Genomic DNA, 17,408 nt, shown 5'->3' with positions numbered 1-17,408 from the left:
AAGAAAGATAAAATTTTGAATTTCACATTCAAATGTCACACATCATAATTATGGCAACTTCTGGATCTTACTATGGGCTGCTGAATGTGTTTTGTGATTTGTAGATAGGGCTATATGGAACAGGTACTCTGTGAAGCTTTCTTCTGCTGATGTCAATATTATGGTTTATTGTGTACGCAGAGTGCTGGATTCTGGGACTTGGGTGGTCCATCTAGTCCTAGGTTTCTTATGCAAAGTGAGACGCAGAAAGCCTTGATTATAATGAATGGCTTATTCTGTCACTAGAAAGAAAATTATGTGTTGTTGAAGTTAAGTACAATGTGGATCTTGAAAGGCAACAATGACAGGGACATCCAAAGTCATCATTTGTTAGACACTTGAAGGATGGAAAATACTCTCCTCAATAGGAACATTTTGCTTAAATGAAAGGACTGGATGCAAGACAAAGGAGGTATAAAGATAGAATTTTAGCTTCTAGAGCTTCAACTCAGATCAATGCATTCTATATTTTTCCACATATAGACACTGAGCCAAATCCTCAGAACTGAATTTAGATTCCTTTACAGCTCTTCGTTGTGAGCAAGCAGAGCTGAGAATTAGCAGGTCCCTAGATGAAATATAAAAGCAGCAGTATCTCTAGGTCAAAACTCCAGTACACTGGGAGCAAGAGTAGGGTCAAGTCAGCTTTGCAGATGCTTTTCTTAGACTGACTTGGAGCTACTTATTCCTGATAAATGCTTATCCTCCATTTCTTCATAGAAGGCATAAATAATATACTTATGAAGAATTTTGAAGAACATGAATGTGTCATTGAAGGTTTCTATGTGATTGATGAGGGAGGAGATGAATTTATTCACCCTAAAAAGAATATGAAGAATAAGTTGGCTGGGGACTGCTGAATCTAGCATCAGGGGACAGAGGGTGGAGGCCCAGTTTGTGTTTGAAAGATTGAAAACAGATTTCTCAAGACATGGAACATGATGGAAATGAAGTGTTAAGAGGTTCATGACACCATCTGGGAAATATGATTGGGATGTAGTGAGTCTTTGCCACTTCGAAAAAATAAAATATTTGAGAGTGTTTAATTCATTGCATATATGAGGCCATCTTGAGGACATTACTGATGGATGAGATTGTCTTACTTGGATTTTATGTAAAAGACTGAGATCCTGCTTAAAATACCTTAATGGAAGGAAAACGAGTTGTTGGTGACTTAAATAAGATTTTGATTTTACGGTTATATACACTTCTGATAGGAAAATCATACTCTTTAATATTATATTGAAGATATTTGAAACTAGTTTTTTTTAAAACTGTTTAAAAACAGATTTTTTAATTTAAAAAAGGGTAGGAATTTCTGTTGCTTTTGTGATTGATTTTGAGATAGTATTTTGTTGTGGCTTTGCTGCTTGGATGTCATTCATTTAGTTGAGTTGAATTAATGAGAATTACGAACCTGTAATTTTCATGGATGCATGTAATTGAATCATACATAGGTGTTGCTTTTGCTTGTATTTCTGATGATAATTATTTACTATATTTTGCTATAGAAACCAGCAGCTGTCACTATTTGTATATATTGAGTTAACTTGTGATCTCATTTTGATTAGTGTATTGTTGGAATAACTCCAGTCTAGTCAACAGAGTTATTCCAGTTTTATTCCTGTTTATACAGAGCATGATATGGTCTGTGAGGGAACTAGATCTCTTTTACTGTCCCTGAGGAGAAAGTCTACACTGCTGGTTGTTTTATTTGTTGGGCTGATTATGTTAGGAGGATCTAAACTAGTTTGTTCTAAATGATGTTGGAAAATTTGGTATGTGCAGAGGTGAAAGGCTGCAATGGTGGCTGTGGGGAATCTTCAGTATCCCTTCATGTTGAATCTTTATCGTGGACAATGTTGCAAGCCAAGTAGCTCCATGCAGATGAGCAAGGGTAGCCTTTTGTACCAGCTGCTCTCTGTCTGCTCTTTGCAGATTCCCTCACCATTACAGTGGATGAAAACGCAAGTGTGCTGCGTTTGTGTTTTTCCTTGATGAAAAACAGAGAGGATGTGGAGGGTATGCAAAGGCACTTCTCTCTGTACTTTGCGGGCAACTGCATCAGTGACTGCACTACTGAATTCAGGAGCAGACCAGCACGGTGTTTCCCTTGACTGGGTCACTGGAGTATCCAGGTGAAAACGTACCATGCAATTGTCAGATTAATTCAAGCTTCTTGGGATTGTTCTGGAGAACATTGGACTGTGGAACGAGCTTTCATTGAAGGGTGTTGTATGTTTAGGAAAGAGAAAGGTGGCAGGCAGAAGGCATGCTAGTGGACAAAGTGAACAGAAGCTCTTAATTGCTTCTTCTTTCAGAGAGAAGATGAAAGAAACTCATTCTGGGGTGTCTTTATATCCTACCTCATGGCCCTGCGCTCCCCTGAAGACTGCTTTGTAGTCTTAACAAGTCTATGTTTCTGAGACACAGTGGAATTGCATCTTGCCCCGTGCTTTGTAGCTTTGTTTAGAAACGAGTGAGGTTTAGGGAGAGAAGAGGCTCTCCAGGTCTTTTCTCAGCTCTGGAGAAGGATAGAAATGAAAATACTTTTTAAGGGTCAGAAAAGTGTATTTTTATTTCTGGGATCAGTCATATCCACTGAGAAATTACTCTTCAGATCACAGTAAAGGACCTAGAAGTCTACTTGTATGTACCTAGCTCTGAGAACCCTGCTGAGGATACTTCAGCTGGATGTGTTTATGTGTTCATCTCAGTGCCCACCTATAGTCTCTAAATGAGTATTTCATGCCACAGGATACACTAAGGAATTATCAGTACCTAAGCAGCTTGTATTGTAAGAGTGCTGCATGCTTATCAATGGGCTGCATGATAAGTTCTTTAAATAATCAGGCTGCCCTGAGCATTTAAAATGGTTTAAGAGGTTATGTCAGCTGAAGTCTTCAAAAGGGTACTCAGCCATACTAAATCAATTTTAATGATATGGGTAGGTTGGGTTTTTATCTTTTTATGACCAGTAGTATTGGTGCTTTTTGCTGGTATGATGGTTCTGCAAATGTAGTATACTTTCTTGGCAACCTCTTTTGCTGGGCTTTGAATAAGGTTTTCTGTTCAATATTCTGTTGAATTCTGTTTTCTTGTGTGTATTGCTGATTTGCTCTTGGGTAATTGGAATACATAGCTGGGACAGTGTTCCGCACCTTGAATTATCAAGCTGTGTGAAACAAAGAGAGGACTAATTGCTAATAAAGATGTTATGATCCCTAGCAACTTAACAACACAACTTCTGCAGCTGCTTGCATCGGCAGCTACTGTCTGTCTCTCCCAAATACTTCTGTGCTTGAGGCAAGGGTTAGTGAGTCAGATTCTTTGGCTTGTGTTACACAGGTCAGGTTAAGCAGGCTGCTCTGCCTTGACTGGGATTCTAGCTTTATTAACATCTGTAGCAGTTATTTAGAGTACCATTTATTAAAATTTGAAGGAAAAATACTTCTTAGTTAAACAAGGCCAAGAGTTATCTCATAAATTTTAGAAGAGTGCTACTCTTCTGAATGGTGACATTTGCCAATCTCCACCACAGAGCAGTATCCTCAGTTAATTCCTGTTCTGACACACAAGCACTGCAATAATAGCAAGTGACAAATGCTGTTTTTAACATTTCCATATGTCTGTATATTCAAATGTGGTTTGTTCTGTCACAGGATTCGCATGTTATGGGTAAGTGGGAGGGGTGGTTGGAACATCCCTCATTTGAATGGGCTCTTAAACAAAATGGAGACTCCTATGATTCCCCTGATGGGGTTTATTCCTTCCCTTTACCTGCACGTGACTCAAATCTCTCACTTTTTGTCATGACTGTGATCCTGCACAAAACCCTCAAAAACTAGAAATTTGATGACTGCTGCCTAAACCCTATAATAATGTTTCTCATATAAATTATGGGTTTCCAGCATTGCGATTCTATTAAGATAGAATGTAGTCTTAGAATATAGTCACATAGTCTTGCTAGGAGCCCTGGTAACTTGGACTTCTTTTTGTCTGCCCTCTTGCATCACTTCATGTTCAGAGGCTTTGTATTGTCCTTTAATTATGCTCTTCCATCTCTCTGGAATCTCCTAGTTCATTTTTGAGCTATTAGATAATTTCCTCACTTTAATTTCATTTAAAAATCTACTTCTAAAAATATGGCAAAGTTTCTGCTAAAAGTACTTGGGGATGATGCAAATAAAGGAATGTTTTTTAAGAGAGCTATGAATAATGACTTTATTTTTATGCTTTGTAAAGTTACTAATCTTTGATATAACAAACATTAATTTATCACTTACTACTTTTATGTGATGTGATTGTTCAGTAGTAAATGTACATCTGGAACAACTTGCGCTCTTCTGGTTTCATGCCATGTCTGCCTTTAAAATTCTCTTTATTCCTGAAATACATGCATTTTTACAACACAGTCCAAATAACAGCATTTTCATAATTATGCTCCTTAAAGAACTCAAGTCATACTCTGAAGGCTTTAATCCTCCAATTAAGAGAGAACATAAAGGCTGCATGTTCTAGCATATTTCCTTAGAGTTTGCATATTTGGTAAGATATTTTTCACTTTATTGACTCATTGTTAATCCTACATTAAGGAGAAGTCATTTTATCTGAATATTATGGAGCACTAAGACTAAACTTACATTTGGCAAATTAAAAACAGAATGTCAGCAAATTTTATACCTGTGCCATCCCACAGTTGTGTAAACTAGATCCGGGTCTCTTTTCTGACACTCTGAAGTTCAACCATTAGATGACATGTCAAATTCCCTGAATTCCACACATGGATGAAAATATGTGGATCCTACTGCTAATAGTTTCCAAGCTCCAAAAGAGCAGGATCTGGCAGATTTGGCTTCTTAGCTTCTATCCTCTCTGAGCTGTGAAAGAGTAACTGCGGGGCTGCTTCCAAACAAAACAGTGATTATTTGCCAAAAGGAATGCAGCACATAGAGAAATGCATTAAATGACAGAATCCTAGTTTTGCTGTAATTAAGCAGAATTTTAATTTGTGTAGGTCCAGTGTATTTCAGATCATTTTTCAACTCTGAGAGCTGTGAGAGTGTCTGTTTACATCACATGAATCCCACTCACATTGAGACCACGCTAGAATGAGTTGCACTTTTTAGGACCAGGAGTTAACCTAATTTTTAAGCATCTGACATTGTTACCAGAGCCTTTTTGTGTGCTAGCCTTAGTCTGCTGACAATGTTTCTTCCCTTCTGTCCTTGCCAGGTGAGCTGGCCAGGAGAAAAACTTAAGCAGTAGTGTATCTTATTAGACATCAGAAAGTCAGTCTGAAGTGACATGTTGCAAATGCCTCAAGCCCAGGGTAAGCTTCAGTCAGAGCTTAGACATCTGAAAGCTCAGCTGTAGACAACAAAGCCCACAGAAATGGAAGTTTCTGTTTTTCTACTCAGAAATGGCTTGGAGTTTTGCCTTTTCTACCTTTTCAGTTCACAGTTCTTACGGATATACCAGAAAGCAGTTTATGCAAAGCACTTGTGAAAATAACAGTGCTGTGCATACTGTGTGCTTCATTCTTCAATGGTGGTGGGCAGTTGCACCTGGAAGATGGCAGCCTCACTCATTCCTCTTCTAGGAGACAGATTTTACCGTTTCAGATACGCACTGTGGGAACAGATACACTAGGAATTAAGTTTGTAACAGTTCAACTGTTTGCATTGAATTTCCCTTGTTTGCTTGTTGTTTCTTCATTTTAAGCTGAATTCACTTTTCATATTTATGAATGCATTCAGTTGAATACATTGATCTAAAAATGTTTTTGTTTGTTGAGAAGATATGAGTATAAGCAGCAATGAATGCACTGCCTGTAAAATATGTGACCTTGCATACAGCCATAATGCAAATGGAGAATGAATGTGTCAACACCAGGTTATATATAAAATCATTCATTTATCCACCTCTGTATTCCCTTGAGTCCCATGGTCTAGTCGTAGGCATAAGCTGTAGCTTAAAGTGGTTTTCTACACAAATAATGTATCATTGCTAACGGATGCATGATGTTAATGTCATCACAGGGAGAATAACGGATGCAACACTTAAAGCTACATTCCTTAAAAATGTTTCAAAAATCAGATCTAAATGAGAAAATACTGATGACTGAGATATTCTCAGGGAAGGGAGTTCTCTTCATTAAAATGTTCTTTGGGAGATAAAACTTGTTCCTCATCCAATAAATCAGATTTGGATTTCCTTGTACCATAAAGCATATTTTGTGATCATCACGTTTTGACATCGTTCACAAAACCATTGAACCTACGCCCTGCAATCTGGACTGGGGTGAGTCTGGGAGTACGGCCCTCCCAGGACTAGTGATAAGATATCCAATTGTGTCAGACTTATTTCCAGAATTTTTCTGTGAGCTTATACTCCCAAAATATTATTTATCTAAAAAAAATTAAAAATTATTAGTTATCTGCAAAAGCTACCATTTCTGTGTATTTGCAGTATACCTAACAAATGTTTCAATGAAAAGCAATTCCACTTTCTACATATGTATCTATTTCCCCCCACACGTGCAGAGCAATTAGAGCAGAATATGAGCTAACCCAGCCCCAGGTCTGAATTTCATCAGTAGAAAGTATTTTGACAAATACAAGTTCAAAGTAAAATCCTTGTGAACATAGATTTGGTATGATATGTTCAATGGCTGTTTGAACACCCTTATATTGTAAGGAGGAAATACGTTCATAGCCATGTGGTATCTTTTTTCCTATGGTATAAAAATAAGCTTTGCTCAGTGGAACACAGTTCTTTCATACCAGCTGAGAAACCAACTAACTGGAATTCTAGAAAGAAACTTTCAGTCCTAACTAGTGTTTATGTAAAAAGCTGTAGCGGCTCTGGTGAGAAATCTTGAGTGCTGAATTTGATGACTGTTTCTTGATATCTTAAGGTGTGGAGAAAGATGATAACAGAGCCTTCATCTTTTCTTTAAGTGCAGTGCTTGCTGCTCAGATGAAGGCATTTGTCAGGTTACAGTAAAGACTTAAAGAGAATTAAAATTGATAAGCCAAATGATTTGGCAAATGTTAGTCTGTAACTTCACAGAAAATAAATCTTTGGGTGCAAAGGGAAGTCTGTGCCTCTTAAACTAGAGTCCAGATTAGAGCTCGATGCTGTACGGGTCTGGGGAACTTGAGGGTACGTTTTTCATCTTGTGTTCAGGGATAATGTGCCCATCTTTACATCTCTGTGTGGAGTATGAGCCAGCCTCCCTCTCCATCTGCTAGGGAGGGAAGGAGAGCAGGCTCACGGTCCGCTCTCCGTTGCTCCTTAGCATGACGCAGTATTTGGCCTGCCCTGACCATCCAGCAGGCCTATGTTGCAACCTTTGTGGCCTTTTTTTTCTTCCCCAGTGTTTGCTTTCACTGTGAGGCCTAAAAGATGACCTGTCATAATATTCTTCCATTTAAGTGGCTTTACTTTCTGGGAAGTTTCTCAAAGAACAAATTTTTACTGTGACTGAAATTTATTTGCAGTGAAAACTATATATTCTACATCCTGAGATGACAGAGAAATGAGTTCATGTCCTCTCTTCTTTTCCTTTTCTTTTTTTAATAGCAAACTGCTGTTGTTTATGCACAGTCAGTGTTCGAATAGCTGAGGTGTTTTATTTTTGTAGCTACAATATCAACTGAGTTCGTTATAACTGGGTTGGACTTCTTAACGTTTGACCTTTCACAGGTGAAACCTTTATTAACACTTGTCAGTTTGGAGACCTGGCAGTCCAGACAGTGACCTTTATTCTACTGCTGTCTTAGGCAGGGTTTATCACTCTGACAGAACCTAATTAAAATAAAAAACCAACAATCACTGAGTGATGTCAGTGAGAAATGGAGGACCAGAGTAAGAGCTTTTACTGGCTACAGTACCTCTATAACTAGCTGCAGCTCTTCCCTTTTCTTCACTGATGGAGGGAATGTTATTCTGCCAGCCATTTTTCATTTCCAATGGGCAGGGATAATCTTTCTTAATCCCTTGGAGGGGTTTCTTTGCAATATGTTCATTCTGAACTTTAAATCACTATTTACATAGGGCCAGATTCTGTCATGCTTTTTTCCTGCCAAATAGTAGCTTCCTCTGTTAAAAATGCAATAGTGAGTAAGGACAAGAATGAAGAGAAGTAGGTTCTATGTTGGATCCTTAACTGATGAATCCAACTATGTGAATTTTCACCTGCAGTTATTTTTCTTCATGAGCAATGACTTAAAACTTTTTATTTTATTGTCAAATCCTTCCACTTAACCTAGATGAGCACCAAGGCCTGTGGTCCCATTTTTTTTGAAAACTGCAGAAGGAGAAAAGCTTGCAAACTGTGCAGTTTTGTTTGAGTTCTTTTTGACAGGTTCAGCTCCTACCATTGAAACTAGGAGCTTTATGGCCATCCCCATGCCACTAGCATAAAAAATTCAGTGAGCTCTTTCAGCTTCTGTCTCAGTGATCATGATTCTCACCAGAAATTTATACAATTAGTTAAACAAAACACTGCTGTCCTTGCCTTTGATATTTTAATAATCCTCAAACTGCAGCAAAGTCAGTACTATCCAGATAGCCAAATTTAGACAGACTTATCCCTTAAGGTCAGAATAGTTCTTACATTAGCTTATGCCAGACCATTAACACAAGGAAGAAATTCTCTGCGCTTTGCATCTCTGTTTACCTGTTAAGGTCTCTTAATTAACAGAGTGAAGAAGCTCTAGTGCATTACCTGTTTCTCATTTTCTGAAGTTCTTGGTGAACCTCCACCCCTCTTGTTTCAATCCTGGCTTATTTTTGTTTATGTTACCTGTTTGTGAGCTTAAGATTTGCTGGTTCTCACCAGCATATATAAATAGTTTCTCTATTTATATCTTCAAAGATAGGTATATTAAGTGACAGAGTTTTCAGGTCCAGCTTAGTATTTTCAAATTGAGCAAGGTTGACTTTGTATCATTTTCTTTACTTGGCTTATTATAGTATTTTTGTTCTCATAAACCATCTCAGAGAGATTGTAAATGATAGTGTTCCCCTCAAAGTTCCTGAAGAACAGCAGTAGTATCAGCTATCCTAGTTCTACATTGTGTGGGACCTTTTTCTGCTGAATGTACATTATGCAGTTAAGGTATAACAACCGTAAAGAGAACACAAGAAAGCAAGGATCTTTTAAGACTTCCGTTTTTTAGAGAATCACTCTGACAATAAAAAATATTATTTAATCAATTCTGCAGTAAAAAACATGGATGCTTCTAATAAGCATGGCTTCTAAAAGGAGATGCAATAGAATATCAGTTTCAGTCATTTGAATCTATGCAGACACGGAAACTGAGGATGTCTAAGAACAAATCCCTGGTATCTCTCAAAGGGTTAGTTCGTAAAGTAAAGGCACTTACATGTAAAAGGATTGGATTATTTTAACTACACATTTCATGCAGTTTGTCATACAAGGTGGAGTCTTTAGTTATAGTGTTAGATTTGTATAAACTTTACCTTTCCTATTGATGCTGCCTTTTCTTTCTTTTCTTGGGGTTTTTTGGGGGGGGGAGTTCATATTGGCCACAATTGCAGTTGTGTTCTAAAGTACCTGTGATTGCAAATGCTAATATCACATACTTGATAATATAGTTGCATATATGTAAGCTTCTCTGATTTGATTTTATTCTGATTTTTTTCAATGTATTTTCTGTTTTTTCTACTAATATACCAGAGAGGTGCTGGATTACTTACTACTAATATACAGGAGCTCCATTGTTGAAGATTCTTTTCCAGTACAATAAGATAACTCTCCTTCACTTTGAAGAAACCTGTTAATTGAAGGAGAGTTACATATTCAGGCAGCTGTGTTCTTGGATTTGACTAATTACATCCCATGCAAAGCATGTCCTGTCAAGAAACCTGACCCAGTGTCCACTAAGAGCTCAGAAATTTCTGAGATAATAGTGAACTCTGGGCAAGAGCCAAGGACAAGGGAAACTGAGGGGTTTTAACTTCGTGTTGGTTATTTCAGTGCATTTTGAACAAGAAACCCTTTTCCATGTTAATAATCTAACCCTTTCATATGTTATTGATTTTAGTTGATGAAGGAGTTTCCTCTGCTCAGCATGTTCAACATCCATGAAAACCTGCTGGAGGCTTTGTTGGAACTGCAAGCGTATGCAGATGTCCAGGCAGTCTTAGCGAAGTATGATGGTGAGTTCATATATATTTATATTTTCTTTATATGGTACACACAGAAGCAATGTTTCTAAGTCAAACCCTTTAAATTTAGGAAACACTGTAATTAAGGTGATTGGCACAAGCTTCATAGGTCCCCTTACACAGTCCTTAATCCAAAGATTAAACATTGTGCATTTTTTCTGCCAACCCATGCTTAATTCATGTACAGGGTAATGGAGGGTAATGGACCTCACTAGCAGCTCTTCAGTGCTTTCTTTGCTTTCTGTGGATGTTTAAAGAACAACTATTTAGGTTCTGCAGACTTTTTATTGCATGCTATTCAAACCTTGTCTGAAGAAAGAATTATCAGTTCCCTTGTGGACTTTTCTATGAATGTTGACTTAGTATCATACAAGTGCTTTACAAACATTAATTGATTTAACTTCACAGCAGTCTAGTGAGTAGCAGACTTCATGTCTTATGGGGAAAACTTGGAAAGCTCAGAAGACTAAGTGAACTTTTTGTGTTAATTTTCAGTATTTTTCAGTAATCATTGGTTTATGGAGCATTTCATCACTTTTTACATTCAAATTGTAGCTCCTGCTGACTTCAGCTCTACCCCTTTGAACTTGAATTCAAGATACCAGTGTCTCAAACGGAGAAAGGACAGAGTAAGAAGCACCAACTGGCATACGTTTTTTTAGTTTAAGTTACATGGGTTTTCCTTGTATTGTGTAGAAACTTTGTGACAGAAGCAGGAATACAATCCAGTTCTCTTGAGCAGCATTCATCAACCTGCACAGTGCCACTGTTCATCCTCCTTCTACAGACCCCAGCTTACTCACTATCCACATTCCAAGTTCTGCAATAAGTGAATCAGGAATCGTACAGCTATCGGTTTCCTGTTGTGTTACTACACAGTCCTCATTCATCCTCAGAAAAGTCTCATTCTTTGCACTGGAGTATGGCAAGGGAGTTTATGACAGGAATATTAATGTAATCATGTAACTAAAAATGAGATCATAACACACATGAATCAAATAGCTGAATTAAGTGAAACTGGTGCCTTAATTTTGATGTTTGTTAACTCTTCCTCTAGGTTGATCTTGAAGCCTTTAAAATGCTCTTAATTACTAGTTCTTACAGCCTTTCTGGTGTTCTTTGAACAGAGATTTTAAGGCTTGTAACTTGCAAAGTTTTTGAAAATATAGATGGACATCATTTGAGATATTGTTGTATAAATGGCTATCAATATGGGCTCTGGAGCCTATATCCACAGTGCTTTGGCCACTCTTTCTCTTTGATTCTTTAAAGGAATTAGCATCTTTTCCAGCCTGCCCTTAGTTGATCTTCTGTCTCATTTGTCTACTGAATTGTCTTCTACTTCTCTTTTGCATGGTCAGTTTCAGCTTCCTATTGCTCCCAGTTCCTACCAGAGGCTTCTTGTTCAGCCAGTACCGCTCATTCCCAATTCCATTCTTCTGCATCTCCTAACTACCTATCCCAGTCTTCTCTTCAGGGCAGTGATGGTCATAATACACCTCTTCACCCACTTTCCAGCTCCTGTCTTATCAGCCATCTTTTCCATCTACTCTTTTCTCTGTGGCTTCTGCCTCCTCTTCATTTGACATTCTCTGCTGCATTGCCTGGGTGCCTGGGTTCATCTTACAACTTAGGAAATTAAGATAAATTTTAATGAGGCTAGCAATAGACCATTGGCTTGATACTAACACAGTCATCCTGCTGAATTTGAGACCCCTGCAGTAGACTGTGGCAGAGCTGAGGTTATTTAACAAAAGATAAATAAGCAGCTGATTCGAGGCAACATTAGTGATATTCACTGTTACCAGTCCAGCTTGGAATGTTTTCAACTCTTTCTGGAGTTAAGTCATTCTAAGCAGAGATCAAAATATCACCCAGGCCCTTGAGTACTGCCATCCAGTAGCAGTCATGACTCTGCGAGAGATCTTGGTTGTGCTTAGTCTGGTTGAAGAAATCTGCAATTAAAGTGGTAATATCAGCATCTGTCTTGTAGCTTCTTGTATTTCAGTAATTCCTGTGACACAGGTGTAGACCCCCATTGGCTTTATTTTGGCACGTTAAGAAGCAAGTAAATAGAAATGCCCATTTTTATGCCCCGGGCACCACAGGATGTTGGCACCCTTATGTCTTTAATGTAGTTATGAGATAATAGTCCTGGGAGATAGCAGAACTATGACAGAACAGGGAGTTAAGCCATGCCCTCCCAAATCTCAGACTAAACTCCTGTGCCAGCTCTACTTTTGTATACTAAAGGAGTGATCCCTAGTTTTAAACAATACCATGGTGGCACTTGGTGTCATGGAAGTTGATAAAACTTGAAGGTGCATTTTGTTCTCTTGGAAGCATCTGATAGAGTCAAAACTGAGGTTGTAAATGTAACAAATGAGGCTTTTCAAAATAAAACTCTTCTTTCTTTGTCTGTTTGGACCCATGCAGTTTCAACTCATGCTTTGCCATGTATAAACAAAGGTGTGTGTATACACTAGGTATGCACAAGGACTCAGCAAACACAGGCTTAACCAGTATAACCCTTACAGTTCATGAGTCTCAGAAGGCCCATCTCAGGGAGTCTCAGCTCATTTTAGAACTCATCAGCTTCATGTGTTGTAAGATTTATTGGAATATAAAACAATGAACTCATATACTTTCCTATCTGCAGTTTCTGCAGGTCCCACTCCACTGCCTTTTTTTTGACTAAAACCAAACCTGATTTATTGTATTTTGATAACATATGAACAAATTATTTCCTTGAACAGTCTGCCCCCACCCTGGGCTAAAAAGTTGGATCACATTATGCGAAACCTCAGCCTCTGCAAGCAGACACAGTGCTTTACCAAAAGCCATGTGTTAAATTGTGTTTATATTATGTACCTGGCAACAGAGCTGATGTCCATACTCATTATTCATGGAAAAAGGGCCTCATTAGTGGGACGGCATGCACTGTTGCTGAGCTACATCATTATGGTTTCAGAGTTCAGTGTCTGTCAATGGAGTGCAGATGACCTAAATACTGTTGAATTCTGAAAAGATTTTTGGCTCTGATTTAACTCATATCCATGTTATTTACAGCAGAAATAGTTATGGCTGCTAAAGAGACTGTTCTTGATGGAGCAAGCTTCTGGTATTCATAGTAGATAAAGTTTCTCTGCTCCTCTTCCCTTGCTTTTAAAATGGATTGTTTTCCAGTAGAGTAGGTCTGCTTGTTGTGGTGCTTAGAGCAAATGATTTATTAACTTCCCTGGGCAGCCAGTTGCTTTGATTGTTATTATCTGGTAACCTGGGCACTGTGTGAAAACTCAGACCTTTCTGGCAAATGAAAGTCAGATTTAAAAAGAATGGATGCCTATGTATTTAGTCATAGTGATGCAATGGTTCCTCCCTAAACCTGTCCTTGCTTTCCTTTTTTAAAATGTTTTCCAGTGAGACTATAAGCCTTCTGGTTTGCAGGAGGAACACCTTATACAGATTCCCCTTTCACTTACCCCCTTGCAAAGAAGGAGAAAGACCATGTCACCATGTAGACAGAATCCTGAATTCAGAGTTCACTTGAGAAGATAATTTAGACCAAAGGATACATAGAAAGAAAGTGGTTTTTAAATACAAAAGGTCTCATTCTGCTCTAGGCAATGATACTTTTTTATTTGGTAACAGCTTGCTTTGAAGAATCCTACTTTAATGTCAAACCAAAATGCAGGCCTTTCAAGAAACACTTTAGAAACAGCATCTTCTTTGTCTTGGAATACTTTCAACTTAGTGAAACCCAAACAGTTAAAGTAGAGAAATTAGTTCTCTAAAATGTAGCCTGTTCAGGGCTAGTTCTCTTTCTCCGGTCCCCCTCTGTCCAATTTCTTCTTGTCCTTACAGATTTATGAATGGGTAAATTCTATTTACATTGAACTTGAAGACATTTCTTTTGTAGAGAGTTGCAGATTGATGAACCAATTGCATGGAGTTTTCAGTTACATTAGCTATGGTCTCCAGGGTTTTTGTGTATGTGTATGTATTTGAGTTCACAGCTCCACTCCATCAGTTTCATTACTTGCCATGATTATGTTTGGTATTTTTGAGCAGATGTTCTACCTGGTGGAGCTAACTGGGTAGATGTTCTAAGTGCAAGAAAGGATTTTCTTCTGAGTTAAAGATGTAGCAAGTGGCAGTATGGAACCATTACCTCATGCACACTGTTTTATAATCCTATTGTTTCTTTGAAAGAGACACCTTAAGAGAAAGTTCCTTTTAGTTAAGGTCATACCAAAGCCTAGTCTACCTTCTCCAAGAGACACAAATCAGGTAAGACCTCTAGTTTGTGTAACACCAGTATCTAGTTCGTCTTTTTTCCCGTTACATCTTTTTCAGCTTCTGCTTCTAAGAACTGGTTTCTTTCCTCCATACCAAAATCACTTGTCACTTCAGCTAGGTCTCTGCATCAGTTCTGTGTCTGTTCATACCATCTGGTCTCTTTTTTTGCCATATGATTCTGTGAGTTTTTTTGTTTCTCCCGCTTGTGCAAAAGCACAAAAAATCTAAACTAATTATACTAATCTTGTTCTTTCTTATCTCCTATAGGAGAAATTATTCCTTCCCCTCTATATGCATTTAGGATTGAACTTGGTCAAATCAAAGGGGCTGACACCTGCCTGGTCCCTGAGATATGCACCTCAGCAACAGTTGCATATGAAGTGTTTACAACCAGCAGTGACCCTCAAAATCTTTCCATAACTGAAGAGTTTAAGTTTTAGTTGTGGTCATGGCAAAATAAACACTTTTTGTTTGTGCTGAAATCTTTTTCCCATCCTATCAGGGGACCAAAATCCAGGCCTTAACATACACAGTGGCTATGTGTTTGTGTTTGATTGGGGCGTTGCCCACCACTGAGGAAGAACGTCAAAAATAGAGAGAATCGGAACTGCTTTATTTTGCAAGCACAAAGTAAGCGTTAGATCATTGTGTTCATAGTTTTGCTCCTTCCAGCATGTTTTCTACCACCTTTTGTGGAAAAACGCAATGACTATTCTCGTGGGAGATAATACTACAGGATATGAGATCTTTTTGACAAAGTGTTTTTCCCCTGATGTTCAGTTCATATATTGAATTTCATCCCATTACCCCTGCTTTTAACCATTTGTATCAGCTTAATTCACTTTCTTCCTTAATGTTTGTGTCTTTATAGATGACTGTGTCTCTCTTCTGTCATCACTGATCCAGCCTGCACATACTTATTTGCTAGAACACTTTCAATCTTTCCCATAAGCAATTCTTCCTACCACCTGTGCAAGAGCTGACAATCTAGCCCGCAGGTGCAGAGAACTGGGGGAGTTCTGTGCTGACAGGGCAAGTGTTGGCCTATCACTTAAACACTAGAGTCTACAGACAGGCTGAGGGAGAGAAAACCAGAGCTGGGGTTCACCCCCAAGCCATAGCACAATATGTGTCCTGTATTCCACCATTTTTTGTTTTGCCTCTTTGCATAACTTCTTCCAGTTTGTTGATACATTTTCAGTTACATATTTGGAAGTATGTGAATGATTTCAGCAGCTTAATGTAGTCTCTCTCCAGTGCTATATGAAGAAGAACTAGCAGTTTGACTGGAAGGATCTTACTGTGCAAATTACGGCCCCAGATTTACAGCTTATTTTCAGCAAATCTTTAAGTCCTGTTAATGTTGATAAGACTGTTCACCTATCTGAAGTTATGCCCATAGAAATCTGTATTGTTGACTTGGGAATAACATACACTTTGGGGTCAAAATAGCGAATAACTTCTGATTAGTGACCTAGGTTTTGCATTTATTAATGACTAAAGCAATTGGAACATGCCTGTCTCTTAACATTTAGCGCCTTCTGATGACTTGGATAGCGGATGTTGCACCAGTCCATATCCAGATTCATAATTTCTTGGTTTAGTTGCTATTCTGTAAGAACAATAGATCCCATGACCTATTTAGGTGAAATATGGCATATTCTGGATATCTTGAATCAGAGAAGTAGTGATATTATGGTTGCAAGTCTCTATCCATAGCATCTTTCCATTAGTTCACTCTCACAAGCAACTGCTTAAGAAGGAAATGACCAGTAAGAATTCACTTTCCCAACCCTCCCCATGGCTGACTGGGGCTAATTGAAATAAAATGCTCATAAATTAAGTCTAGACTATTTTGTATTCTGTTTAAAGATACAAGCAATAAGGAAGAAGGAGAGCCTTTTTTAGATTGATACATCGGTTCTTATTAGACAAAAATGTCCTGATGGTTTTGACAACAGAATAGCAGTCACATCTTTCGGCACATTGTGGGAGCTCCACAAGTAATCACGGGAGGGTGGGAAACAGTATATGTGAAGATATTTTGCCAGATGGCTCACAGAGCTAGACACAGTCATTTTTTAAAAACTTCACTTTGGTTCCTGACAGAGGACGTATCTCCTAGGGCTAGTTCAGACTTGATTCCCTTGCTAAATTCAAGTTGTAACCAGACATAATTGTTTTATGCTTTTCCCTAAAATCAAGGGTCCAGTTTTGGAGATGAAGCCTAAATTATATGAGGATTTTAAAGTATTGTAGTGATCTGACAAGAATATAGCAGAATCAAATACTTATGGTCTAATATGGAGCAAAAAAAAGCAAAACACTTTTGGAGGGAAGCGGGCATGGACCTGCTGAGGGCTATCTCCACAGCAACATAAACATGAACATTTGTATGTATTTCTTCCATTGCCAAGGGACTGTAGGTATTATTCTCAAATAATTGCTGCTTGCTCATTAGGAGCATAGTACTGGAAGAGGCCTCCTGGGTGAGTCAGGTCCCCCGCTGTTGCATTCGCTACATGATATTACCCCTTCCATGATCTGAGCAAGCTCCGTCCTAGAATTAGCTATTTCGTTTGCCCCACTATTCTACCTGGAAATTTGCCTCAAAAAATCACTTCTCAGAAACCTTCTTATAATCTCCAGCCTAAATTTAATTCTGAACTGTTTATTCTTGTGCCAACATCATCCTTTACCTAAGCAGCCTTTTCCTTTCCTTGCAGGTATGCGTAGGGAACAGTTGTATCTTCTCTCAGACTTTATTTCATTTGGATTGTTACAAAAAGAATCCAGTCTTTCTGTTTACTTTTGTTGTTCTTGACCATGGGTCATCAGATTTGAACACAACATTCCTTGAGAAATCCCAT

At 38.3% G+C, this 17,408-nt stretch overlaps 1 protein-coding gene across 11 annotated transcripts in view; it reads left to right on the top strand.

The window, feature by feature from the left end:
• The window catches only part of ST7 (suppression of tumorigenicity 7), a 156,085-nt gene that overhangs the window by 109,152 nt on the left and 29,525 nt on the right, over positions 1-17,408 (top strand). For all 11 annotated transcript variants that reach the window (XR_005932366.1, XR_003923422.2, XM_041123434.1 and 8 more), the window contains one exon: positions 10,116-10,230. Coding sequence is in view for 9 of the 11 variants with exons in the window: in XM_041123434.1 (XP_040979368.1) it covers positions 10,116-10,230 (115 nt within the window). In the remaining 2 variants the exon portion in view is untranslated. The remainder of the gene's footprint in view (positions 1-10,115; positions 10,231-17,408) is intronic.

Source organism: Aquila chrysaetos, chromosome 5 (assembly GCF_900496995.4).
Source record: "Aquila chrysaetos chrysaetos chromosome 5, bAquChr1.4, whole genome shotgun sequence".
NCBI classification, from domain to species: domain Eukaryota; kingdom Metazoa; phylum Chordata; class Aves; order Accipitriformes; family Accipitridae; genus Aquila; species Aquila chrysaetos.
This window is presented reverse-complemented; position numbering and strand designations above follow the sequence as displayed.